Source organism: Heteronotia binoei, chromosome 17, assembly GCF_032191835.1.
Source record: "Heteronotia binoei isolate CCM8104 ecotype False Entrance Well chromosome 17, APGP_CSIRO_Hbin_v1, whole genome shotgun sequence".
In the NCBI taxonomy this organism is placed as follows: domain Eukaryota; kingdom Metazoa; phylum Chordata; class Lepidosauria; order Squamata; family Gekkonidae; genus Heteronotia; species Heteronotia binoei.
In genome coordinates, this window is record NC_083239.1 from 16,788,995 (window position 1) to 16,815,661 (window position 26,667).

General features: G+C 42.3%; 1 protein-coding gene across 2 annotated transcripts in view; it reads left to right on the plus strand.

The window, feature by feature from the left end:
* The window catches only part of CSMD2 (CUB and Sushi multiple domains 2), an 831,733-nt gene that overhangs the window by 461,976 nt on the left and 343,090 nt on the right, over positions 1-26,667 (plus strand). For both annotated transcript variants that reach the window (XM_060257873.1, XM_060257874.1), the window contains exons 6-7: positions 19,582-19,694; positions 22,164-22,241. In XM_060257873.1, coding sequence (XP_060113856.1) covers positions 19,582-19,694; positions 22,164-22,241 — 191 coding nt within the window. The remainder of the gene's footprint in view (positions 1-19,581; positions 19,695-22,163; positions 22,242-26,667) is intronic.

Consider the following 26,667-nt stretch of genomic DNA (forward strand, 5'->3'; position numbering starts at 1 on the left):
CTGTTAAATGGTCTTTCTCTTGCCTACCCAAAGCATGAGGAAGAAACACCCTGTAGTGGGTTTATTTCATAATGTAATTTTCATACTTAAAAACCCTGCATCTTCTGGGTAAGATAAGGATGCCAGATATTTCTCTCGAGAATTAATAATATTTCCATAGACATTACATGTGAAGGCCTTTCACTTTGCTGTCAACATTTTAAAGGCAAAAATCAGTATTTTTAACCCCTCCCTTTGCCTCTGAAGGCCTCATATCCTGATTCTCATTCTAATATTCCTGTAATGTAGACTTTGCTCCCCAGAACCTAAGGAATGGATAGTGGCTTCCACCCAAACCTTAGGACTCTACCAGAAAGTGGCACACACTAGGAAGAGAGAGGACTATAGCTAATGGCTAACCTTTGTTTTGTCTGGAGCAGAGCATGTGCAAAGTTCAGGAAATTCCCAATTTTAAAAATTCCCTCCTCCATTAAAAGGGAGGAGTTCTGTTCACATGCAAAAAGGATAAGGGGATGAGCTTTGTAAGCGAGGGCATTGCATTAAAACTCAAGGAAGTTTTCAGGCAAATATACAAAAAGAAAGCTTGTTTGGATGATCCTGTCAAGCAATGTTTTATTTTACTATGACTGTCTATGTTTATCAGAATATAACTGCCATGCTGTAACCATTACTAACCCTAAAACAAAGCTGAGGCACATCAAAGTAGAGAGTTAGCCGGCGCCTCCTTCCTGCGCCTCTTTCGCTTTTACTAACAAATGCAGGAATTTGTTCTTTGAAGATAAAGCATCCATGGACATATTCCCAGGCCAGACCTGGGCCCAGGAAGAATAACCGCAGGGAGATAAAGAAAGTACTGTGTGAATTTTCACACGTGAATGCAGGACTGTTTAGTAATTGTAGCTTTGTTGATAGAACCTTTGATGTGCCATCTTTAAGTATGCCTTCTGCTATTACTCTGTATCAGTTCCAATTCTTGGCTCAATAGAAGCACATGGATTATCAATAAACCTATACATAGTGTCAACTCAAGAACTGGTTACTTTGAGATCCGCTTGCTTGACAGATCCGCTGATCTCCACCTAGGCAAAGGGTCATTTGGAAGGAACCAAACTAGAGCAGAGTGAGCAATGGTTCGAGGGCAAGTGGGCAGGGAAATGGCAGTGCAGTTTTCGAGGTGCTCACCGTGCCAGGGTGTGCTATATCTGTGAGTTCCCTTGCAGTCTATATTGCAGGATCAGCTCTTGAGGGAGTCACTAATGGTAACCCCCCATAGAGTTTTCAAGGCAAGAGATGAACAGGGGTAATTTGCTGTTGCCTGCCTCTGCATAGCAATTTGGGCTTTTTAAATGGTTTCCCATCCAAGTACTAATCAGGGCCGAGCCTGTTTAACTTCCAAGATGTGACAAGATCAGGCTACCCAGCACTGTCTAGGTCATCTGGATAGCAAAAGGACAATGTATTAAAGTTCCCTCTCCCTTCACTCCTTCCTGCTCCCAAGCTGCCTTTCTGGTTATGCAATACACTCCTATTTTGGACTAGGTACGTATGTGTATGTATGTGGAGAGTTTCTGGCTGCATTTGGAAGCATGAATCATCTGGCTACGTATTCCACTTCCTGCAGATAGTGACATGCTAATTGGAAAGTTGCAAGGGTTTGGATGACTTACTGTCTATTAAGATTAAAATAAAAATCAATAATCATTACTCACTTGTGGAGGCTCAATATTCATTCTAAATTAGGCCTTGTGTGGGGGGTGGGGGAATGTGAAGGGCGGGGAGGAGAGTGGAAGTGTTTGGAAGGCAGGAACTGCAAGAGAAAACAGCCTACAATGTTCAGGTCCAAAACGTGAATCCTTGAAGGGCCCAATTTATTGGGTTTAGGAATGGTTTATACAATGAGATTGCAGGATTTATCTTCCAGATAGGTGGCTATGAGCACAGACTTACACACAAGTAGTCAGAGGCAAATCCCTTTGAGATCACTGACACTTATTCCCTAGAAAGTGCTCTAAGGATTGCAGTGAAAAGATTATATACACAATCCCTAATGATCTGTTGTGGATAAGGGGCAAATGGGCAAGATATACTGTGATGGTTATGGAGATAGAAGGCAAAGACTGGCAGAGTATAGGAAAGATATACTTCATGAGATAGAGGGGGGTCATTTACAACCCAAAGGAAAAACATGCCATCTCTTTGATGTGTTAATACATCTCAGGTGTTGTTGGACCACTGGGTGACACCAGGTGAGGGGATAATTTAATCCAAGGGGGCAGCATGTTACCGTATTCAGAAAAGGGCAAGAGACTCCCTTCTGCCCCCAGCTTCCCAACAGGTCTGCAGGCTGGAGAGCGTGGAAGTGTGGGGGAGAAAGCACTCATGAGCCTCTGTCTGATGACAGTGACTCTTACATGGTCGGATACATTTCACTCTTTGCTTCATGTCAGCATTGGCCATGTATTTCTCTCAGGTACCTTGCGTACTCCTTCAACTATATTTTGTTTCCCACTGGTCTGTCTTTGTAGCATCTTCCCTCCACTCCAGTATGTAAAATGAGACAATTTGGGCTCATAAAAATGGCACAGGGGGCAGGCACTCTTACTCTCTTCTGCAGTGCAATCCCAAACATCTAGTTGGGACCTAGACTGGACTTCTTGTAGGTTGTTTCTTATGCTTGCCAAATTTACTTTGTGCAATCAGGAGAAACCAAGGAGGTACATACTGCAAGGACATCTTATCACATTCCCTTGTAGGAAAAGAAAGACGACCCATAGTGGCAGGAGCTCTGCTTCTTATTACCTTCAGTGTCCTATCACATTATAGAATTATCAATACATTGTGAAATAAGGCAGGAAAATGACACAGACACACCAAAACAGGTGCTTGAGCCAAGCGGCTGTTTCCATTCAGTTTGTCCACACCTGTAATTAAAGATCTCCTTATCATTACAGCTTCATAGCAATTCTTTTAGCCCTTTGGAGGTCTAGCCTGCAGTTGGTGGAAAGGCATTAGTAGTCATTTGCCAGCAGAACCATAAAATACATTTCTTCAAGAGATTTTCTTGCTGAGGCAGCAGTCTGGCCACATCTCCTTGCCTCTCTCCACAGTAGTGATCAAGGTATGGATGGACACGTGGGCTTTCATGCCAAACATCTTTTTTTGACAGTCAGAATAAGCTGAATACATCCATTGTGTTTAGGTTATTTGTGTCCCAAAGCTGTGGAAAACAGCTGTTCTATCTAGAAGAGGAGTGGGAACTTTGAGTGAACATAATCTGAGAGATTATGTTCAGAACACATGGGTTAAATGAGAGCATTGCTTGGCCTGTCCTGATTTAGATAAATGTGGACGACTGTAGGTTCTTGTTCACAGCTGGCTGATTAGGAATTATACTGGCACTTTGAAATGGTGCAGTTTAGTTTTGATAATTTATTTGTTTGCTGTGGATTGCTGTACTCAGGGGAGCCAGAATAGTGAGGAAACCAGCATGGTGTATTGGTTAGGAGCAATGGACTCTAATCTGGAGAACCATGTTTGATTATGCCCCTTTTCACTTGAAGCCAAGGTGGGTACCTTGGGTCAGTCATAGCTCTTGCAGCCCAAAAAATAAACTCAGTGTTCCACAGAGAATGACTCAACCAACAACAAAAAATTGTGGAAAAATAATGAAAAATTAGTGAAAAATACTTCAAAAGTGTAATAGATAATTAAACACTTCAACTTCACACATTTTCACATATCATTACATACAACAGCATATTATCACAAATGCAAGATATAAAGTACAAAGAATAAATACTCAAAAGTGCTTGCAGTTAGTCCATATCCAGTCTGAAGTCCTTGAAAACCATTAATTAAAGTGCCAGTGTCCAATATGTTGCAACTGCAGATAATTCTTGTTTTTCAACAAAGAATTTATGATGTTAAGACGTTGCTTTAAACTTCATTTCTTTAAAGACGTTTATTATATAGTGAATGGTCATAAGCCTCTAACAGTAAAGCTTGTAATACTGTTTCAAATGTCTTCATCTGAGAGACGTATTCCACTTATCAACTTCCAGCATACAACATTCCTATAACACTAGCTCTGGAGAAAACCAGAGGTTTAAAGCAACGTCTTAACATCATAAATTCTTTGCTGAAGAACAAGAATTGGGCAAGCACATCTGGCACACCACCTTCATGCTTTCGCTCCCTGGTGGGTTGACAGGCGTGCATGCACACGATACCTGTGTTCCGCATTTCCTCAAGGAGCTTGCTATTGGCTCAGCTAAGGACAAGTCAAGCGGGAAATAAAAAACACCCTTCTTGACTGCGAAACCTCACTCTTTCTGGTGCCCCACCCTTCATGCTGATTGGCAGCTGGACGTCTTCTATCCAGGCTTTGGGCTGCTCTGGCTCTTTTGGTCTTTAAGGTTTCATTTCACAAGAAGAAGAAGAGGTAGAGAGGAGGAGGAGAAGAAGAAGAAGAGCGTGGGGCAGGCTGGATTCGCTTTCACAGTATGGGAGATGAGAGGGCTGGGCAAGTGGTTTTCTTCCCTGTTCTTCTGATCGGCTGCCCTCTCAGTCACAGTTTCAGTCTGGAATGAATGGGAGGTCAGCGGGGTTGCCGACTGGCCTGGTGTTGCTTTCCTCCTTTTTTCACAGGTGCTGTAACCCCCAGCTGGCCTTCTGCTGGTGAACCCCCAATTCCCGCCACCAAACCTCTCCCCTCCCTCCCTCACCTAGGGTGCCAAAAAACCTGGCACTAGTTCTGGTAAAAAATGAAAAACCTTATGTAAAATACCAGAATCCAGCCAAGCACAAAGCAGCTTGGGGAATCAATAACAAACCTGTGAAGCAGGGAAACACAGTGAGGGAAAAGGGGGAAACAGTTCTGACAGCCTGTAAAAACTGGCTCTAGATATTCTTAGCTAATTCTGAATATTTCCAGGATTTTTCAGGAGTCATTTTTATTTTGTATCCTGAAAAATTCCTGGTGTATGCAAGTGTCAAAAATGTATCCAGAAAGTACCAATAAGGTATTTTTTCAGATACATGTTTGAACCAAGAATATCTGAAAACACATCCCTAAGCCAGATGTCCAACTTACCTTTTATATAGTGCCCCCCCCCTTTTTTTTTTACAACCTGACACCTTTGGGGAACATGTTCATTATTTTTTCACAATTCAAAATGGCAAAATAGTTGTTTTTTTAAGTCCAGTAGCTCCTTAGAGACCAACAAGATAGAGGTTTCTTTGTGTGCCTGTGTAGTTGTGAGCATCAGCATGGTAGCTGGCCAGGGAGCCGGTGTTGGCATTGTCATCAATTTACATGCAGCTGGAGGCATTCCTGTTGGTATTGTTCATCATGCTGAGAATTGGTTGTCTTAAGTCCCCATGTGACAATGTGAGCACATGCAAAGTATTTATGATCCAGATAATATTAAACATGCAGCTTTGGGAAGCAGGCCAAATAGGCAAGGTTTAGACAGAAAAGCCAAGGAGCTTCCCCCAACCCACTAGAACTGAGTCAGTCAGTCAGTCTGTCTGTCTGTCAGATCAAGACACCTCTTTTAATTGTGCTGATATCTTCACCTATAACTGTCAGGCGATGGAGACTCAAGGCAGTATTCATTGAAACTCATAGCAGGATACAAAAGTTGAGACTAATACCTGGGAATGGGAGTCTCTTGGTCTTATGGAATTCTACATCAAAGCGATATCTAAACAAAACCCCTATTCTCAAAACAAAAGGGAGTGAAGGTGCAAACTTTCACACGAGAGCTTCCGCTTATCTCTGCCTCTGGGAAGATGCTGGCCGACTGCAGTGTCTATTAACGGTTGCATTCCTTTGCTCTTTTACCACCTAAACAAAGTTAACACTTCAAACGTCCCTTCTTTGATATGCATGCTAGCTACAATATAACAAAAGGCTGTATGTTAGTATGTAGAGTCCATTGGTTAGTACTTTATAATTTCAGCAAGATAGAGTTACAGAGCCTGACATAAACAAAGAGGAGAGATGGTCCTAGAAAAGGCTCACAGCAGCGTTGGCGACAGAGACGATCTTTGTGAGGCTTCCCACCATAACAGGAGGTCTGACAACCCTAATTGCTACCCACTCTGTTTTTCAAAACAGTTTAGAAAAAACCTGTACAATTTGGGAACACACAAAACAAACCTGGCACAGCAGTTGTAAAATGGCTATTTTTCTCCCCATGCATTTGACTGATGTCGCAATCCCAGAAGCACTGTTAGGAGATGTAGGAATGTCACATGACTCAGGGTTGAGGTTTTTCACACCAGTCTGTCTCTGCTGCTTGCTCGTCCTTCTGAGACAGTGGTGATCATTTTATTTTATACATTCTGCTCTACATAATCATTTACTAGAAGTATACAAAGCAAGGAAACATATGTTTACTTTAGCTGTCTACCCCAAATGTGTATTCCAGGAAGGAGGTGGAAGGGCAGCACATTCCAAGGCCCTCAGCATTCTTGCATAGGACAAAGTACAGGAAGACTTAAGCCTCCCTTCTAAGTCTCTAGATGAAATCAGGGCAAGGTTGGTTTTCCAGACCGTTGCCCTTTCCTTCATCTCACTCTTTTTTGTTTTTATTTTTAAAAACTGCCCTCTAAGTCTATAGATGAAGTCGGATCAAGGTTGGTGTTCCTTCCTCTTCTGTTTTTTAAGGGGTATCAAGAACATTTTGGCCCCTCACCATCACTCTCTGGAATTGATTGTATTAAAGGGGTGTATCGTTCCAATTGCTTTGCTAATACATATGTATTATTGGCTTGCAAGGTATATTCTTCTCTTGACGGTTTACATATTCTTGTACATAAGACACAGTCAGCCTGAGATAACAATGCCATATCAGAAGAATCACAGGCAGAGTCTAAGGGGATAGTTTCTCTGCTAACGCGTGAGGCAGAGAGTTCCATAAGCCAGGATTTATGAGGCAAAACCACAGCAAGGTGACTTAAACAACATACAGAAAAAGATATATTAGCAGGAATATAACTAAAAGTTCAATGGAAGCAAGAGGAAAACCAACCAGGTGGTGGCCATAATTACTGGTTACATTAATTGTTGCATTACATTTCCACAAAGGGGCACCTGTTTGCAGGCAACTGTGCAATGGCTTATGGTGGAAATGCTCTAATTGGGTAAAGGTGCATAAGAGATCTAGGATTCATTTAAATATTTACCAAGAGTTGTATCAGTTCCTGGAGCCTTGCAAACAGGAATTAGACTCCTAATAACATATGTAAATCAGTGTATTGTGTCAAACAATAATGTGAAACATTGTTAATGTTAGCTAAGCATTCCCAAATATTAAACTGAAGACGATCTCCAAAACTAATAGCCTTGACAGGAGACAAAATACATAAGCACAAACAACAAAGTTTGTTAGCTGTGCAAATACAGCAGTCACCAAGTCCTCTGGAGATGGCTCTTGTCCAGCCTCTTCCAACGTTTGCTGAGCTTGATTAGTTAGACGCTTCACATCCCCCCATGTGACATCATGAGCTGTCTGGGTGTGTGAATTTCACCATCTCCCTTTTGAGGCTGAGATTGAAATTGGGAATTGGATTTGGGAGACCCTGATGCCTTGGGATTTGGGAGACCCTTTAATAACTTCTTTTATCTATCCCATATATTACTTTCTACCCACCCCTCCCCCCATTACTTGACTCCCGCCGGTGTTATTTACTTAAAATGCTAATATTTAAAGGTACCCTTAACTATTAAAACAAAAATTTGTATTCTTCTTCTTTCTAAAACTTAATCATTATCAAAAATTGTCCAATGTCCTTTTATTTTCCACTCTTTTTCTATATATCCTCTAAACTTTTTCCACTCCGTCTTAAAAACTTCTAAATCATAGTTTCTTAATATTCTTGTTAATTTGTCCATTTCACTCCATATCATAACTTTTATAATCCAATCCCATTTCTCTGGTATTTTTTCTTGCTTCCACAACTGCGCATATAATGTCCTAGCAGCTGAAAGCAAGTACCAAATTACAGTTCTATCTTCTTTTGGAAATCATATTTTTCTAACCTTGAGGAATCACAGTGTATCCATTAGCGAGTCCTTCTAAAAGACTCTACACATCGGTTCCCCCTATGCCCATGTCTCTGATAGCCTTTTGAATTTCACTCAAAACAGAGTGGGGCAACACAGTACAGTTAACAACCTGTTGCTCATTCTCATTCTGTGCATAGGTTACTGGGCATACCGATAAAAGGTCAGGCAACTCTTCCCCTGTCAAATGTTCAGGGCAAATAGACAACATTTCTGCCAACTCTGGGACATTTTCCAATTTAGGCTGATCAAGTTCTTTCTCCAAAACTTCACAGACCATCCATCCCGGGGCGTTAGATAGTGGGCACACAGGTGGATCTGTTGGTGGAGGAGGAAGAAGAGGAGGGGGAAAAGGGGCAGGGGGCACAAGTTGGACACCAGTGCATTTTAGGGGACAATCTTTGGAGAGCTGGCTTGTGTTAGAAATGGTCATAAATTTCTCTACTGCATACCTGCATTTATGCCAGGCTTGAAGCAGTTCAACAAAAGCTCGGGGCTCTGTGTGAAAGGTCTTCCCTATCTTCTCCCAGTCCCGAAGTTTAAGAGAATCTCCCTCCAGGTACCAGGGGCATTGCTTACTGATCTCTTGTAAGAGAGTCTTAAGTTGCCCAGAAGTCATGGACCCGCCGTACTTCTGAATGAGGAACCGCAGCTCCCCCAAATGTTTCTGCTGGGTTTGCGAGAACTGTCCTCCCATACTCACAAATGAAGGGGTCGTTTAGAATGACAGAATGTACTCAAGGGGTCTGTTCCAGATGTTTGTGAGAGGGGTCCCTGTTCGCTGCCCCACTTGTAGGAATGTCACATGACTCAGGGTTGAGGTTCTTCACACCAGTCTGTCTCTGCTGCTTGCTCGTCCTTCTGAGACAGTGGTGATCATTTTATTTTATACGTTCTGCTCTACATAATAATTTACTAGAAGTATAGAAAGCAAGGAAACATATATTTACTTTAGCTGTCTACCCCAAATGTGTATTCCAGGAAGGAGGTGAAAGGGCAGCACATTCCAGGGACCTCAGCATTCTTGTACAGGAAGACTTGAGCCTCCCTTCTAAGTCTCTAGATGAAATCAGGGCAAGGTTGGTTTTCCAGACTGTTGCTCTTTCCTTCAAGTAGACCTCCATACACAGCTGATATGCTACATGTATTGGTTCCCACTAGTGCAGGTCTGTCCTACAGAGATATAGCATCAGCTCTCCCTTTTGGGAAGGTGTAGGATTTTAATGTATTGTTATTCTAATTATCGTTAACAATAGTCAATGTATGATGGTGGTGCTTCATGCATCTTAGGCTCCTACCACAGAGGTCTTGTGCCCCAAATCAAATTCACAGACTGTATAAATCCAAGCTGGGTGAGTTTTGCTCATTGTACTCTGTATTCGCTCTGTTACATACATGATTCCATTCTGCATCCTTCCATTTTTATTTCATATATAGTTATGTATCAGAATTGATACTTTCATAGTAATACTACCCAAATACATGTTCCCATCCTTTAAAAATCTGAGGCATACAAATGGAAAGTAGGTGAAAAGGATATGAGGATCTATCTCCAACATGGACAACTTGGATCAGAAAGGATACATTGAGGAACATTCCTATCAACGAGGAATTCGGAATAATACATAAAATAAACAGCAACCAATAATTTTGAATTATGCCCTCAAAATGTTTGCTTGGATCCAGCAATGTGCCAGCAGAAACAGAAATGGACTTAGCATGGATGCGTGTGTGTTGTTGTTTTAGAAATCAACATATGTAATTTTCTGCACAGATCAATAGATAGTGGTTACAACCAGAATTATTCCTTATGCATCCTGTATTAATTTCTCCTCCAGCAGTTTGGAATGGGGTTCTGAGATAAATACAGATTTATGTCAGCTGGAGATGGCTTTCTAAGCAATTAGACTAATTAATAGGAAAGCTCCTTTCAAAAACACAAAAAGCCTGACATTATTCTTATTCCCTTGGGTCAGATCCTATTAATGAAGCTCCACATATGTACAGATTCATTTCCAGTAGAGAGGGGAAATCAATTCAATGCAGCCTTTGAGTTTGAAGGAGAAAGAACTGACTTCTCCGAAGTATCTTACACTGTAAACCAAATTGGGGTTAATATTTGGTGCTTCCTCCCTGCCGCCACCCCCACTTCTTGAAAAGAAACGGATGAAACAATTGTTTTGAGAAATGTGTCCATATGTTGTGCTTTTGCCCCAATCTTGGGGCCCATTTCATAACCCAGGTCTCTGTCAGGATAAACAATCAGGAGGCTGGTGTAGCTAAGCTGTCCATTTTGGTTGGCTTTTCTTTTTCCTCCTGTTATCTGAGCAGTCTGTCTGTAGTCATGGTGTGTTTTCAGCCACTATGCCTTGTTTATTAAACCTCCGGGGCAATTGAGTGGCTATTGTGTAAAACAGGAAACCAGACTAGATGGGCCACTGGTCTGATCAGTCAGGGTGGTTCTTGTGTTCTTATTGAATCATGCCTCTCAGAAATTAATGGACGTACAGTTAGGCATAAAAGATCTGGCTGTGTCTGCACTCGTATTGATAAAGTTTATACTAGGAGTGCACATTTGGTTCAACCAAATGGAATACAACCCCGAATAACAACTGATTTGGCTGTATTCAGCTCCATATACCGCCGGATCAGATTCTCTAATCTGATTTGGCTGCCAAATACAGCAGTCCCGAATACTGCCAAATCTATTCGGCAGCTATTCAGCTCCATTATACTGCATGGGCCATTAATAGCAAAATCTCACAGGGAGGGGGAGAATTTGAGAGAGAGGCACCAATTTGCAGTGTAGCTGCAGGAGCCTTTCCCCAGAGAGCCCCCAGATTTCAAAAAGATTGGCCAGTGTTGCCCCCATTCCTCATTGTTTCTTATGATGGGGAAAACTTGCAAACACAGGCCGCAGTCAGATTGTCCTAGAGAATCTCTGCAGTGGAAAGTCAACTATGGTAAGGGTGCTTGTTTGCAAGGAGCATAACAGTGTTATGTGCCACTGTGGTACTAACAATGCCACACACAGGACCTTAGTTCAAATCTGAGAATCTTTCTGAATTACATACCTTAGGGGGGTGTTTTCTGCAAAAAATCACAAAGCTGACCAGCCTGTTTTACTGCAACATCATTTCAGAAACAGACTGGAACAGGAGATTGCTGAATTACAATCATTACAAAATTCAGGGCAATGAAACCCCCAGGCACCCAAAGAGGTTGCCCCCATTCCCTCCATGGCCTCCTATGGTTTTCTAAGACAAATTTATATTTAAAGTGTAAGCTTCTGTGTGCAAGCACACTTCCTCTGATACATTGCAATACAGTAAATTTACACAGTAAATCAGATTTCTTCAAACATTACATGCAGGTAGGAATGAGTTAGTTTCCAGAAAGAGCTGATTGAGAAGATGCAAAAATAACATAGTAATAAACACAGTCAAGATTGGAATAACACATTTGCTAGGACATGTAAATGGCAGCAAATTGAGGAATAAAGGAATAAAAAGCAAGTGTGAGAGTCAAGTTTGAGTCCAGTAACCCCTTTAAGACCAACAAAGTTAAAATCTCATGTATAAGCAAAAACTGAATGACTTGGCTTGTGTAATGAGTACCTTGCCCTGAGTACCTTGCCTTCTACCTGGAATTCAGTCTCTATAATCCTTTGATAGTTCTTCCCAAATTGGGCAAAGACCTAATGAATCCAGCTTCCTTACTGCCCAATATCACTGCTAAATCAAGACTATAAGATCTTTACACCCACTGTTGCCAGACGTCTAAATTCTCTAATAGTAGATTATATCCACCCGGACCAGGCTAGTTTCATGCCAGGCAGAGAGATCCCTGATAACATCTACAAAACCTTCCACATTATCTTAGCTAGTGAAAAATCTTATTCTGCTACCATCAGTGTTCAGAGAAAGCTTTTGACTCATTTGAGACTTCATATCTACTTTCTCATCTTGAATGCATGGGGTTTGGCAACAATTTTATCAGTGCTGTCAGAGCTAGCACCTAGCACCTAAAAGTGCACATAAAAATCAATGACTTAACTTTAGATGAGTTTATGCTTCATAGGGGGACCAGACAAGGCTGTCCCTGTCTCCTGTTCTCTTCACGTTGGCCCTCAAGCCACTTGCTTGGACCATTCAAGGAGTAACAGTAGGCTCACACACTTTCAAGTTGAGCTTATTCACCAGTGATATGCTGTTCTATATCAACAATGCAGAAATCTCCTTACCTCACCTTCAGAATCCTCTCACATCTTTTGGTTCTATCTCAAGTTTGAAGGTAAACCTATCTAAATCATGCATTCTTCCATTAAATGTACCTGCTAAGTCCAAATTGGCTCTACATCATCATTATCCTTTTCAGTGGTCTAAGATATCTTTGCCATATCTGGGTATCCAGCTTCCCCATAATTTGAAGAATCTTGTGGAACTTAATCATTAAAAAAAAAGCAAAGAGATACAATCTGATCTCCTTAAGTGGGACAAATTTACATTATCTTTTGCATCTACTGCATCTACTGAAATCCTTTGCTTTCCCCAAACTACTTCCATACAATCCCTCTAGATTTGCCATCATTGCTGCTTCATAAATGGCAATCGTCCTTTAATTCCTTTCTTTGGCAAAACAAAAAGGCATGAATTGGATTCCAGACAATAAGGTGATGAAAAGACATGAGAGGACTGAATTATCCTGACATTACTGTCTATCACAAGACAACACTACTGGTAAACATAATGAAAATGGCACATGCTGGTGATTGGGCTCCTTGGGCGAAACAATTCCAACCATTACTTTCACCTCTATCCATCCAATACTCTGTTTGGATGTCCTCCCAAATCAGATTGCCCCAATTCAAAACAATCCATTCCTCTCATCCATCTTCAAAACATGGGCATGACTCCAGATTATTCTCACGACTCCTCATTCTTGCACCAACATTGTTCCCACCTGAGAATGACAATTTCAATTTCCAATCTTGGACCTCAAATGTCACCCGCCTGATTTAATTTAATTTTCCAACTTATACCCGCCCTATACTGCAAGTGGGCTCAGGATGGCTTACAACATTAAAAACTTTACAACAACATTAAATAAACCACGTCCAAACAAAACAATACCATAATTACAGGATTTTCAGATTAGATCAAAAACTGCATATAGGCTGGTAGTATTTGGCATAAATTACACATCTAGATAGAAAGACACTGGGGGAAGTGATGATTTCAGGGGACACTCGCTTGATCGATATTTCCTCCCATACAAGTTTGCTCTCAAAATTTGCATTGGAGCAAAAGATTGCCTCATCCATCCCTTGGTTTTTTCTGCTTACAACTGAATCATGCTGTATCGAACATAAATCTCCCTAACATCCTAGATAGACCAGTGACTGCATTTGAGAAACTTCTCGCATCATCAGACAGTAATCACAGGGGATGAATTTCTTCAATCTATGACGCGCTTATCCACCTTGACAGTAGCAAAACACTGAACTATCAAGAAAAATGACATCAAGACTGCAATATTGATCTAACAACTGAACAATGGTCTGATATTCACACCTCTTCCCTTTTCACTTCCCCAGTACTCCATACTAAATTGCAGTCCTTCAAAATTATTAACCGATGGCATACAACACCTTTGAAAATTGCTTCTTACTTCTCCTTGACCTTGCCTCTTTGTTGTAAGAATTGTGGAGCCCAAGGTTCTTATGCCCATTGCTGGTGGGAGTGCCCCAAAACTGAGAGATTCTGGATGGATGTTCTTCAGCAAATTAAAAATATCACATCTTATTCCATCCCTCTCTCACCTGAACTGATTTTCTTTAATAACTGGGATGGTGTACAAGTTCCCAAAATTTTCCATGAACTTATCAGCCTTCTAGTGGCTGCCAATTGCTTTGTATTGGAAGGTTTCTTCAGCATCCACAAGAATATCTTGGTTTACTAAGATATTGGAACACTTCATTATGGAGAAAATTACAGATCACCTTCAACTGTCGGAAATTTATCCTAAAAGTACTAACTTCTCAGAAAAGTGGCTGCCTTTGCTGAACTATGTCTCCTCCAATTACATCACGCCTAATAATCCCAGTTACTCCAGCATGTTCTACCTTTAATTCTCATCACATATCCCCACCCCTTTCTCTTTTTATTCTCTGATGAATAACCAGAGTGATTGCAATACATGATGTATTGTTCTGTATTTTATTTTATGCTGGTCCACGTTTCTTTTCTGTTTATTGACTCCATCATATGCATTTACTATTATCCTTTCAAAGAGCACTGCAAGATAGTCGTTTTGAGTTTGATTTTTTTTTGTGTGGTCTCTAGGCCATTGATTAACAGATATATGTACATCTTCTTGTAATTTCTGTATTTCTCAGCAAATTCTTAAATATTTTCAAAATTTACAAAACCCAGCAAGAGCTGAAGTTACAAAAGTATGCATAGAGCACCACCATGTGATGTAACAGAAAACTACAAAGAGAAATCCAAGAGAAATGAAAAAAATAAATTTCCTTCTTTGAAAGCGAAAACAAGGAAAAGATAAATCAATGGATATGTGTAAAATAAGACTTTGGAAAAATAAATTCCACTCCCCATAACAGTGCTAGCTGCCACCAAACAGTGGCTGTAGAGTGCAGGTTTTGGTTTTCAGTTGACAAGGTTGGGAACTAAGCTGAAGGAAAGGAACCAGGCTTGTAAAAGTGCTCCGTCTGTCCAATTTGGCCTCCTTGATCCCAGATAAGAAGAATGACGCTTTCTCTTCCTATTTGCATAATCTGTCTAGTATTTCTTAAAGGCAGAACAGATACCTTCTCCTCATTGTTGATATAACAAAAACCTTCATTCTTTGAAAACAGTGTTGTTTGTAGAACACCAGTAGCCCTAATACTAATATAACACTGCCTCTAATAAAATGTCTGAAATGGACTTTGTTAAAAGTAAGTGCATTTTGTAATGTCAATGTTGTTTGCTCTGTTCTAGTTAAGGGTGTTAATTTTGTTCTGATATACCTCAATTTCCAAGGGTGCCCATGAGTATTAGGTAAACATTTGTTTCTGGCAGAATGTATGATGACTTTAGCCATTGAGCTATTATTAATTTTGGTTGCTAATTATTGCCTGCTATTTAATAACATTTTTTTAAAAAGCCATAGCATAGCATCGAATAAATGTCTGCAGATTGGAGTGGTTGCTTATTTAATTGGGTCGCTAATGGGATAGTTAATGTCATATGGAGATTTCCACCACCAGTTTAGGGCTCCCAAATTATCTGTGGTGAATGTTTGACTGCTGTTCTATGTCCCTCTCTGAAGAGATTTTCTTGCTCAGCGAAGAAAGAAAGCAAAATCACACTACCAAAGCAGCTTGGTTTCTGCATCCTGGGTTCACTTTAAATTCTGCCTCTGCTACAAACATTAACCTGTTTGTGGCCTGTTTTAACTGTTGTGGCTCCCAGTGACTGGACTGTGGGCATTGTAGCTCTGTAAAAGGTTTAAAGCAGTTGTTGTGCCATTACCCTGTGCGACAAGTAGGGTTGCCAATCCCCAGTTGGGGCCAGGGGATCTCCCAGTTTGGAGGCCCTCCCCCTGCTTCAGGGTTATCAGAAAGCATGGGGGGGGGAGGGAAATGTCTGCTGGGCACTCCATTATATACCCTATGGAGACCAATCCCCATAGGGTATAATGCAGAATTGATCCATGGTTATCTGGGGTTCGGGGGGGGGGGCTGTTTTTAAAGCTAGAGGCACCAAATTTTCAGCATAGCATCTTGTGCCTCTCCTCAAAATACCCTCTAAGTTTCAAAAAGATTGGACCAAAGCCCGCCCCCCCGCAAAGTGCCCCAGTCCTTCATTATTTCCAAATGGAGGGAAGGCATTTAAAATGTGTGCAGTCCCTTTACAGGTGATGGCCAGAACTCACTTCAGAGTTAATCATGTCACACCCTTGCTCCTGGCTCCACCCCCAATGTCTCCTCGCTCCATCCCCAAAATCCTCAGCTGTTTCTTGAGTCAGACCTGGCAACCCTGGGGCAAGACTAGCCATTGCCTTGCCCTCTCTTTGACTGTCACTGCAACCACCTTGTTAAAATCCATACCCCCATCTATCTCTCATGGGCCACTGAAAGCAAAGTCCACGGGGGTGTATCACGGTAGCATGTCCAGTAGCCAAGGCAGCTGGGTAAGGACTTGTGCAAATCCTCTCTAATTAAACAACTTTATAAGGCACAAACTCCAGGCATTACCAGAACAGAACTTGGCGTGCTAAGCAAAATAAACAAAGGGACAGTTACTAACTAGGTATTTACAATGTACCTGGTCTTTGTTAGTTGCACAATGCCCCTTAACACAATGCACAGTACACATGCAACCTCTCTCTCTCGGCTTGGCTTCGCGAACGAAGATTTAAGAAGGGTGCAATAGTCCACGTCTGCTGCAGGCTCGCTGGTGGCTGACAAGACCAATGCGGGACAGGCAGGTCCGGCCACAGCGGCTGCAGGGAAAAGTCTGATTTAGGGTTGGTCCTGTAGCAGTGCGATTCTTCCTCAATCTCCTTTTGTCCTCAAGACCAGCTATGCGTGCGTTCTCAAAGGAAGAGACAGCCTGGTGGATGGTGTGCCTCCATGCTTTGCGATCTGAGGCTAGGTCAGACCACTGGTGATGGTTGATGTGACAGGTGCTAAGGGATTTCTTCAAGGAGTCCTTGTACCTCTTCTTTGGTGCCCCTCTATTTCGATGGCCGATGGAGAGTTCGCCATACAGGGCAATCTTGGGAAGGCGGTGGTTTTCCATCCTAGAAATATGCCCTGCCCAGCGCAGCTGCGTCTTCAACAGCAGTGCCTCGATGCTTGTAACCTCCGCCCGCTTGAGGACTTCAGTGTTGGTCACAAAGTCACTCCAGTGGATGTTGAGGATGGTGCGAAGGCAGCGCTGATGAAAGTGCTCAAGGAGTCGCAGGTGATGACGGTATAAAACCCACGATTCGGAGCCATAGATGAGGGTTGTCATCACAACCGCTTTGTAAACATTGATCTTTGTGCCTTTTTTCAGATGCTTGTTGCTCCACACTCTTTTGTGCAGTCGGCCAAATGCACGGTTTGCCTTTGCCAGCCTGTTGTCAATCTCCTTGTCGATCTTGGCATCTGAGGAGATGATGCACCCCAGGTAGCTGAACTGCTGGACTGTCTTCAGAACTGATTCACCCACAGTGATGCAGGGAGGGTGATAATCTTCCTGGGGTGCAGGCTGGTGGAGAACTTCTGTCTTCTTCAGACTAACTTCTAGTCCGAATAGCTTGGCAGCCTCTGCAAAGCAGGACGTCATATGCTGCAGAGCTGATACCGAGTGGGAGACGAGTGCAGCATCATCAGCAAACAGTAGCTCTCGGATGAGTTTTTCCATTGTCCTGGAGTGTGCCTTTAGTCGCCTCAGGTTGAACAGGCTGCCATCGGTGCGATAGCGGATGTAGACACCATCGTCCTCATCTAGATCTACTGCGGCTCTTTGAAGCATCATGCTAAAGAAGATCGTAAAGAGAGTTGGCGCGAGAATGCAGCCTTGCTTTACACCTGTGCCTATTGGGAAGGGCTCCGAGAGGTCGTTGCAGTGTCTGACTTGGCCTCGCTGGTCTTCGTGTAGCTGGATGATCATGCTGAGGAACCTTGGGGGACATCCTAAACGTTCCAAGATTTGCCACAGGCCTTTCCTGCTAACGGTATCGAAAGCTTTGGTAAGGTCGACAAAAGTCACATACAGAGCCTTGTTCTGTTCCCTGCATTTCTCTTGGAGCTGCCTGAGAACAAATACCATGTCGGTGGTGCTCCTGTTAGCTCTGAAGCCACACTGGCTCTCTGGGAGGAGTTCTTCTGCAATGGTGGGCACCAGTCTGTTCAGGAGTATTCTGGCAAGGATTTTGCCTGCGATGGAGAGCAGGGTTATCCCCCGGTAGTTGGAGCAGTCTGACTTTTCCCCTTTGTTCTTGTATAGGGTGATGATGATTGCATCGCGAAAGTCCTGTGGTAATTTGCCTTGTTCCCAGCAGGTGACAAGTACTTTGTGAAGTGAGCTATGTAGTACTGTGCCCCCATGCTTCCAGATCTCTGGTGGGATTCCATCAACTCCTGCTGCCTTGCCACTTTTCAGTTGCTTGATGGCTTTAACAGTCTCTTCTAGGGTGGGGATCTCATCCAACTCTGTTTTCACCGGTTGAAGTGGGGTGAGGTGGATTGCTGAATCTTGAACTACGCGGTTGGCACTGAAGAGAACCTGAAAATACTCCGACCACCGGTTCAGTATGGATGCCTTGTCTGTGAGGAGCACTTGGCCGTCTGCACTATGCAAGGGACTCTGAGCCTGATATGATGGACCATATACTGCCTTCAGGGCTTTGTAGAACCCTCTTAAATCACCAGTGTCTGCACACAGCTGGGTTCTCTCTGCAAGCTTGGTCCACCACTCGTTCTGAATGTCTCGAAGCTTGTGCTGGAGGTTGCTACATGCAGCGCGGAAGGTTGCTTTTTTCCCAGGACAGGAGGGCTGAGCAAGATGTGCTTGGTAGGCAGATCTCTTTTTTGCCAGTAATTCTTGGATCTCTTGATTGTTCTCATCAAACCAGTCCTTGTTCTTCCACTTTTAGCATAATTCCCCTCTGTCATCCTTCATGGCAGGAAAAAAAAAATAAAAACAGGAGAGACCACTCCCCTGACAAACTCCAAAAAACAATTAATTCAATCAAGGAACAGCTCCCCTTTTCAGATCCCACTCCACATGTTCTCCAGGGCGCTTAGCTAATTTGGGTGCCAGATTCCAGGGCTCACTAATAATAATAATAAAAAAGCATTATCATGATCCTAGGCCTAGTGAGTCCTACTGAGGAAGCCTGGATTAAAGTAGCTACAGGAGCTCTATTTCCCAGGATTCCTTCTGTCCCTCTGACTGGATGGGCAGCAGTTTTGGAGGAAGAAATTGCCCAGTGGAGACCAGAGAGGTGAAACCTGGAAGGAAGGAAATCAAATGCCCAGCTAGAGAGGGAGAGTTGTTCTCTCTGGTGAGACTGCAGTCAGGAGAGTTATGGATGAAGATGAACTAAACAAAGTAATATATTTATACAGATTTCTTAAACATCACTGTATATTTGTACTGTGTTTTATGATGCAGTCCATTTGGTTTTTATGTAGAAGAGACTTAATAGTAATGGTTAAACAGTAATGATTGTGCTAAGCTTATTTGCTTAATTTCTTGGGGTAAGTCTGCTCTTAAGGCTCAAGAGGAAGGCTGATCAATGTTGAAAGCATGGGAAGTTGCTGATTATCTTCTGAAATCATGAAATTATATTTATGCTATGGAGCACCACTTAAAGGGCTATGGTGAGCATTCTTGATCTTCCACATCACAGTTTCTGGAAAATGACCACAAAAAAAGCAGCCTTTCTTTCAAACCAACCAAACAAAAAAAGCTGGCCTTTGATTTTCACCACATTATTTTTTTTTTTTGCAGGTTTACAGGAACCAACCTTCCCGCCCCAGTAATCAGCAGCAAAAACTGGCTTCGACTTCACTTCACATCAGATGGAAACCACCGGCAAAAAGGGTTCAGTGCACAGTACCAAGGTATTTGCGGGTCTAAGTTTGCAAACATTCTCACCTAGGCCTTTTAGAAACTTACCACAATGTTATGAATTAATGATCTCAAGGGTTGGCTAACTCCAGGTTGGGAAATGCCTTGAGATTTGGGGGTGGAACCAAAAGAGTGCAGGATTTCAGAAGGGGAGGGACCTCAGTGTGATTTAATGTCAAAGAGTCTACCGTCCAGAGTTACCATTTTCCCCCAGGGGATCTCTTCTCTGTTTTTCTGGAGATTGGTTGTAATTAGGAGGAAAGAATCTCCAGGCCCCACCTGGAAGCTGGCAACCCATATGACCCCAAAACAACCTATCATTGCCAGCCTTGTTCAGGACATGCCAACTGAAGGCCATGGCAGCCTTTATTGAGTCAATCCATCTTGTGTTGGGTCTTTCTCTTTTCCTACTGACCACCTTTTCCAAACATTATTATCTTTTCCAGTGACTCTTGTCTTCTCATGATGTAGCCAAAATATAATAGCATCAATTTAGCCATTGTAACTTCTAAAGAGACTTCTGGTTTGATTCGATGTAGAACCCAGAGAACCTTAAATGCAGGGCTAGTAAAATTCAAGATGCTTTGTTGTCTTGAGACATTATCCCTCCACCTGGAATTGGCTCTGGTGCCTTGGGATTTGAAATGTTGTTGTCCAGCCCTGCTGCAAGGAATGAGTTTAGAGGTAATAAGGAAACGTGCAACTTGACTCCAAAGACTTTTCTGGACAGAAGCAAGATAGAACTGGTGATAACTGCTTTTCCATATGTCTCTCTGATTTGTCTGGAGTATTCCAGAGCTTGGCAGGCTAACTCAGGCCATGTCAGGAAGACAAAGAGACATCATGTCAACTCAGTGGGTACACTTTCATGGGTTATAAATGTAGCACATGGGTGTATGTTTATGACTCATCTTTAAAATGTAATCCCTATACCAATTTAGTCATAATGTACACTTGAACAAATGCCCTGTAGCTTAGTTACTGCTGAGTTTAAACAAAAAAAAAAAATCAGAGTCACAAGTGCCACTTTGCCATTAAAACACACTTGGATGAATCATGCCTTTTTGGGAAAAGACAGACAAGTAAAGATTAATGTTGTAATTTCCTTCCTTATTAGGGAAATGTCAGGGGCCCCTAATCCTGTCAGCTTGATGAAACCCATTTTGCTAGGCATAAGAAGCCCAGCATTTATATGTTGAGTACAGTACTTTAAAAGATAACTTTCTAGGAAGCTATCCCTTTGTTCATTCGAGACAATTTATTTAGTTACTTTGAAAAAGAAACTGAGGTTTATGTTGGACAATCAGTGTTTGATATTGGGAGAATACAAAAAATGTGAGAGTCAAGCAAGACTTTATGCAGGAGAGGTGTGAACAGCAAAGATCTGTTTTCTAACTGAAAGGGGGAAACTGCATCAGAAACTGCAATTGGAAAAAAATATGTTTGACAGTCCTTTTCTTTTCTGTGGTTTGTTCAAAATCACTCCCCCCAGGCTTCCTTCACTTTGTTGGTCAAAAATAAAGGGGCCTTGTATATTTTCCAGCATGGGTTTTGTATGATTCTGAGTAGGAAAGAGGGAAAAAATGCCTCCCCATGATTGGAGCTCCTAACAGTTACCGTTTCCAGAAACAAAACATGGGGAGATTGTTCATTTACAGCATATCTCCTGAATTGGATCCTCTGTGTGTGTGTGTTTGTATATGTGGATGCTGTGATCCCCAGCATGTCAGAAGGGAACCCTCCTTTCTTTTTCATCTGTAGAAGCTTTGGTTGGGTCAGCCCAATGTCTACTTTGGTCCTCAAAAACTAAGGGATCACAAAGCACAAGGGAATTCTAGGGAATGGATTACACGACCCTTGAACATGAGCTATGCAGGGTTCACACACATATACACCCGGGCCAAACTGAACTTTTGTGGACTTTTGATGCTTCAGGTGTCTTTGGTTTCAAGCCCTGGCCTGCTATGAATTAATACTTTATAGTTTTGAAATCCAATTCTATTTCTATGGCCTGATTCACGTGCCACTGTCAAGCTATAGTTTGGCTATGACAGTTGCACCTCTGTCTCCTTGGTCTTCCTCCTCCTCCTAATTTCCAGTTCCCTCCCTGACTTCTTGGTTCATGGAAAACCAGATACATGGTTCAGTCAATTCACAGTTTCCTGTTCTGGTTTGGAGAGAATCTAGTTTCTTCACAGGATGCACAGTTTAGATGTAATAGAACATGCAGGGAAAGATGTGTGCAAGCTGAAGTTGTTCTGCAACAGGGATGCATCAGGACTCAAACACTGGAAGAATGTAACTGAAGCAGACTTATGCCGGCATGCATATGCAATCCTGGGTTTGTGAATTGGATTTCCCAGACACAGCCCCTTTTCAAGGATTTAATATGGGTTACATCAAATAGTTTTCTTTTGGGCTCCTCCTTCTTGCTAATCTGTTTTCTTGACTTTCCTTTTCAGTCAAAAAGCAGATGGAAATGAAGTCCCGGGGAGTGAAATTGATGCCAAGCAAAGACACAAACCAGAAGACATCTGTGTGTAAGTTTCACCCGCAGCTGCACATTCAATGAGACCTAGAGCCTTCAACATTCCATTATGAATTTAGATCAGTCTCTGGATTATTGCCACTCTTTTTTCAAAGTTTCAATGCTTGTTTCTCCCACCTCCTACCCTGCATTACTACCTCACTTCCTCCTTCCAGTGCTCTGTATGCAAACACGTACTAACTCTGTAAAGACTGGTGGGGGGGCATGGAAGCAAAGGGAGGGCTGTATGATATATTCAGTGTTAGTGATTTTTCGTTGTTGTCAAAACACAAAGCTTTGGGCAATACAGTTTCTGTGCTTTTTCTCACTGTTTGTGGAGTCATCAAGATGCAAACACATTTCTGATAGCTAAATGTATTTGTCTAGCACCAACATAACAGGACTCAGACCAGCCACAGAAGAACTGGCAACAAAGAACCTGCAGTAACTCCAGTAATAATCTGAAATAAGATCTCTACTTTCTCCCTTTCCCGGTTATTGAATTTTACTGTGCCTATCTGCTGGAAATCTTCCTAAGGAAAGAACTATTGGCTGAAATGAAAAGACAGCAGGAGAGACAGTTATAGCTTTTCATCATATTTGTACTTGTTCCCTTGTGTTTTGTTTTTTTCCCCTTGCTAACCTTTGTTAGAGACAATCTAGGATAGATCTAATTCATACCTGGGGTGTTCCTTCACTGCAGTTTGTAAGCAGTTCTGACACAGTTACGCGAGAAGTGTTGGAGCAGGAATCAAGCTAGCTTTTTGCATCAGGGTGTAAATGCAGCAGCAAATGGGTGCCAGCTGGTGGCATAGGTGCCCACGGTGGCACAGCCAAGAAGAAGGGGCTCAGAGAACAGGGACCTGACACCTAGCAAGGAGTCAGGTCTACACTCTTGTTTCCATTCTGGAGCTTCTGCCTGCTTTTCTGTTCTATATACTAGAGGCAAAACCTCACAGAATGAGTAGTGCTTGAAAGGTCTGCAGAGGTCTCTAGACATCTTGACTCTGTGGGCACATATGGAATTCTGAGAAGAAGTAGTGACTGACTACCATGGGGGGGCAGACAAGGACCTATCATAGAATGTTAAGATATTCCAAGGGAAGCATCCACTTATGGTAGAGGCAGCTTTTTCCAAATGGGTGCAGCTTGCAGACAGGTGATGCCTCCTGGACTCTTCTGAAGTACCTTATTGCTCCTCGAAATAGAGGAGAGCAAGGATTTGTTCTTTTCTCCACTGAAAAAGGAAATGGGCACCAGGAAATCCATTTGTGGGTGCCATGGCATCCTTGGGCCCCAGATTGGGGATGACTTTTGTAGAGCATGCTGTAGTGACATTGTATCATGATGCGCTTCCTGCAGATGTGATCCACCACTGTGTTTGCATGCCACAGAACGGGCATGCAGTTCTGGGGGAAGGGAATGTGACTTTTTGTGGTTGAGTGAGCCTTTGAAAATGTGGGCAGGTTGGGACATACTGTTTCAGGCATTCCTTGCTGAAAAAGAGATGGAGTAGAAAAAGAAGGGAATGGCTTCTCATCTTTGGAATGCAGTTTTGTGGTTTTTGTTTAATTCTGGCATTGCATAGGATGGAAGATAAATCACAAAATGTGAATATTGAGCTCTGAGAGTTCCCTGAACATATTTAAAGAATGCAAGAGAGATTCTCAAAGTGAAAGATGGTGCAAGGGCCAAGTTAATTTTCTAGCAAACTGCTATGGTTGGAGATCCTGCTGGTGCCCCATCTGTTCCAAAGTGGTTTGTTATGTGCTGCTCACTCATACAGGTGGAAAGTGGAGTTCTTTCAAATGGATGAATATGAGCGAGAAGGAAGGAGACTGGGCTGGAACAAGCTGCATGTGGGATAGTACATAGCAGTCTCTGTTGGAAAGCCTATTTCTTCAATGTAAGATGATCTCCGATAACTCCATGATTTGCATATCAGAGAGGGACAAATTTTCACTTGTTGGATATATTTTATTGACCCTCCCCGCTACCATCAGCAATCCCAAATCCGTGTGATTCATATCAGGTTTGTAAGACTGAAGATTTGTACGGACCTTTCCTACAAATGTGGTTGTCAAGTCAGATTCTTGTGTGTATGTGTATATCTGATGACTTTGTGGGTCTTGTCCTGATCAAACCAGAAGTCTAAGGGTGTCATGCTGGCCTTTCTAGTATGTGTAGGTGTCAGGAAAGGAGATATGAAGTGCTCCATGATCCTCCCATGCAGGGTTTTTTGGGGGGAGGGAATGGATAGACTGGAAATCAATTTGCCAGTGTATCTAAACAGTTGTCTAGGTAGACAGCCAGTGCTCCAGCATTCTGCTTATACTGGTGTTGATGATGCTGTGTACAAACTGTGGGAAAATACCATGTCTGCTGTGTTTATTGTACTTCCCTGGATTTCTCTCTCCCAAAGGACTCTTGAGATAGTCTTCTTTCTTGGTTTCCTGTGCCGAATTTGGTCTACAACAATGCTGTACAAAACTGATTTAGTAGGCTCACCACTCTTGTGAATTTATGCCATATTTTAACATGCTGCATGAGATTCTTACTCTGGTATAGCACATCCTTTGGACTGAGTGAGTGGAAAACTCAGATAAGGGGCCAGTGGAAGTTCACATCCTAGTTACTGATAGCAAATATTTGAAGGCCCTTAGAGTTGGATACTAGGAGACTTAATTCTACCAGAGCTTGTGTATGAGTCTGTTCAGGACAACCATGCCTTGCAGCCATGCACAGTTTCTTTTGTCACATTTTTCTTGTTGCAGGCAGGATCCAAGAGTAGAACAAGGGGATGTTGGCATTATGATCTCTGCCTTCACAGTGTTCCATTGTCTCTGCAAATAGTTCCTCCTCCTTCAAGAAGTTTGCTCCAGGAAACAGACTCCTCCTGAAATGGTTATGTTCTGGTCCCTTTCCCTTCTGGGTCCTGAGTGTCCAAGGAAAGGAAGAGAGGAAATAATTGGGTTTAGAAGCTTATCACTGAAAAATGTAACAAAACCCCGAGAGGCTCTGGTTTAAGTGAGGTTCTCAATTTGCATGCTGGCTGACTATTTCAGACATGATATGTACTGTAGATTCTGTGTTGCTGGGTTTTCACTATCTTTGGTCCATGGGTAATAATATGGGAGTGTTCTGTGCTTCCCTGCCCTAATTGGAAGTGGAGTGGTATTAGCTGAGACCTTTCTTCTTCAGCTGGATATGTAGTGCAAGGTCAGCAACAATATATTACTTTTAATCAGCAGAAACTTAATAGAGGCTGTGCTTCTTGTCCGCATGCAGACTGGATGGAATTTTGTGTGCATTTTGGAATGTGATGAAATTTTAGCATATGAATCATTCTAGTTCCCCTTCTCCAGAATTGCCTTTTCAAATTCTGTTTTCAGAAATACTTAAACAATTATGTTTTGATGAATTAAATTTTTTTTTAACAAAAATTGGCCAAATCCAATATTTTGATTCTGTTTACCAAATCCAGTACAGAGGTTACAAAAAATCCCCACCAAATACAAAAGAAAGACAATGTTGAAGCAGATTATTGACACAGAGGGCTTAACATTTAACACATTTTGCAATTTATCTTAAAAGATATAGCTGAGAGAGGAAGTCTCTTTCCTAAAATCTTTCCCCTAAAACCATGTAAATTCATCAACATCCATAAATGCTTTAAATATTGGAAGAACATGAATAGAAAAAAAGGTTCTATGAGAATTTTGCTTAATGCTCCTCCCGCCCCCTCCCCCCAAATCATTTCTTTCAGCTTTAAGTACTGACAGCTTGCATTAACCAACATCTGAAGATCCATGCAATTGGTTTCATGTGCTCAGGGGAGTTTTTGCCTTCCATTTCTCAAAGAGTGCCTTCCTTTTCTGTGTGACAAGCCCTTTTTAAAGTGAATGTGGTATAGATGGCAGATATCTGAAAGCCCTACCAAGCATCTCCAGTCCCATCTGGGGACACCTAGCAGGAGCTGTCCAACAATGGAAGCTAAAAAGCAGCTCAGATTCAGGAGTAGTTGTGTCAGGACCAGCTTTTACAGGACTTGGAGAGCTCCTAAGGAAAGTTATATGACCCAAGAGAATCCAAAGTGCAAATGCATGTTCATTTCCCCAAGTGAGGAAGGATGACTGCCAGAACCCATGGAAATTTCATAGAATTTAAAGGGACAGTGCTTGCTCAGAAACAGACAAGGCAGAGCTATTGAATCCACAGACAGCAAAGATTCTGAGGCTAGAGAAATAGCCTTCGACAACAGATGGACCTGAAAGGTCTGAGCTTTTCTTCCCAAAGTTTGGGATGTAACATTGTCTTTGTCAGAGAGCTGCCCTTTAGGGTGCTGGTCCAGCACTTTCATTGTCCTTTGGGAACCTTTGAGCAAATGTTCATCATGACGCCATCAGAGGAGTTTCTGTCTGGCCATCTGGGTCTCACCA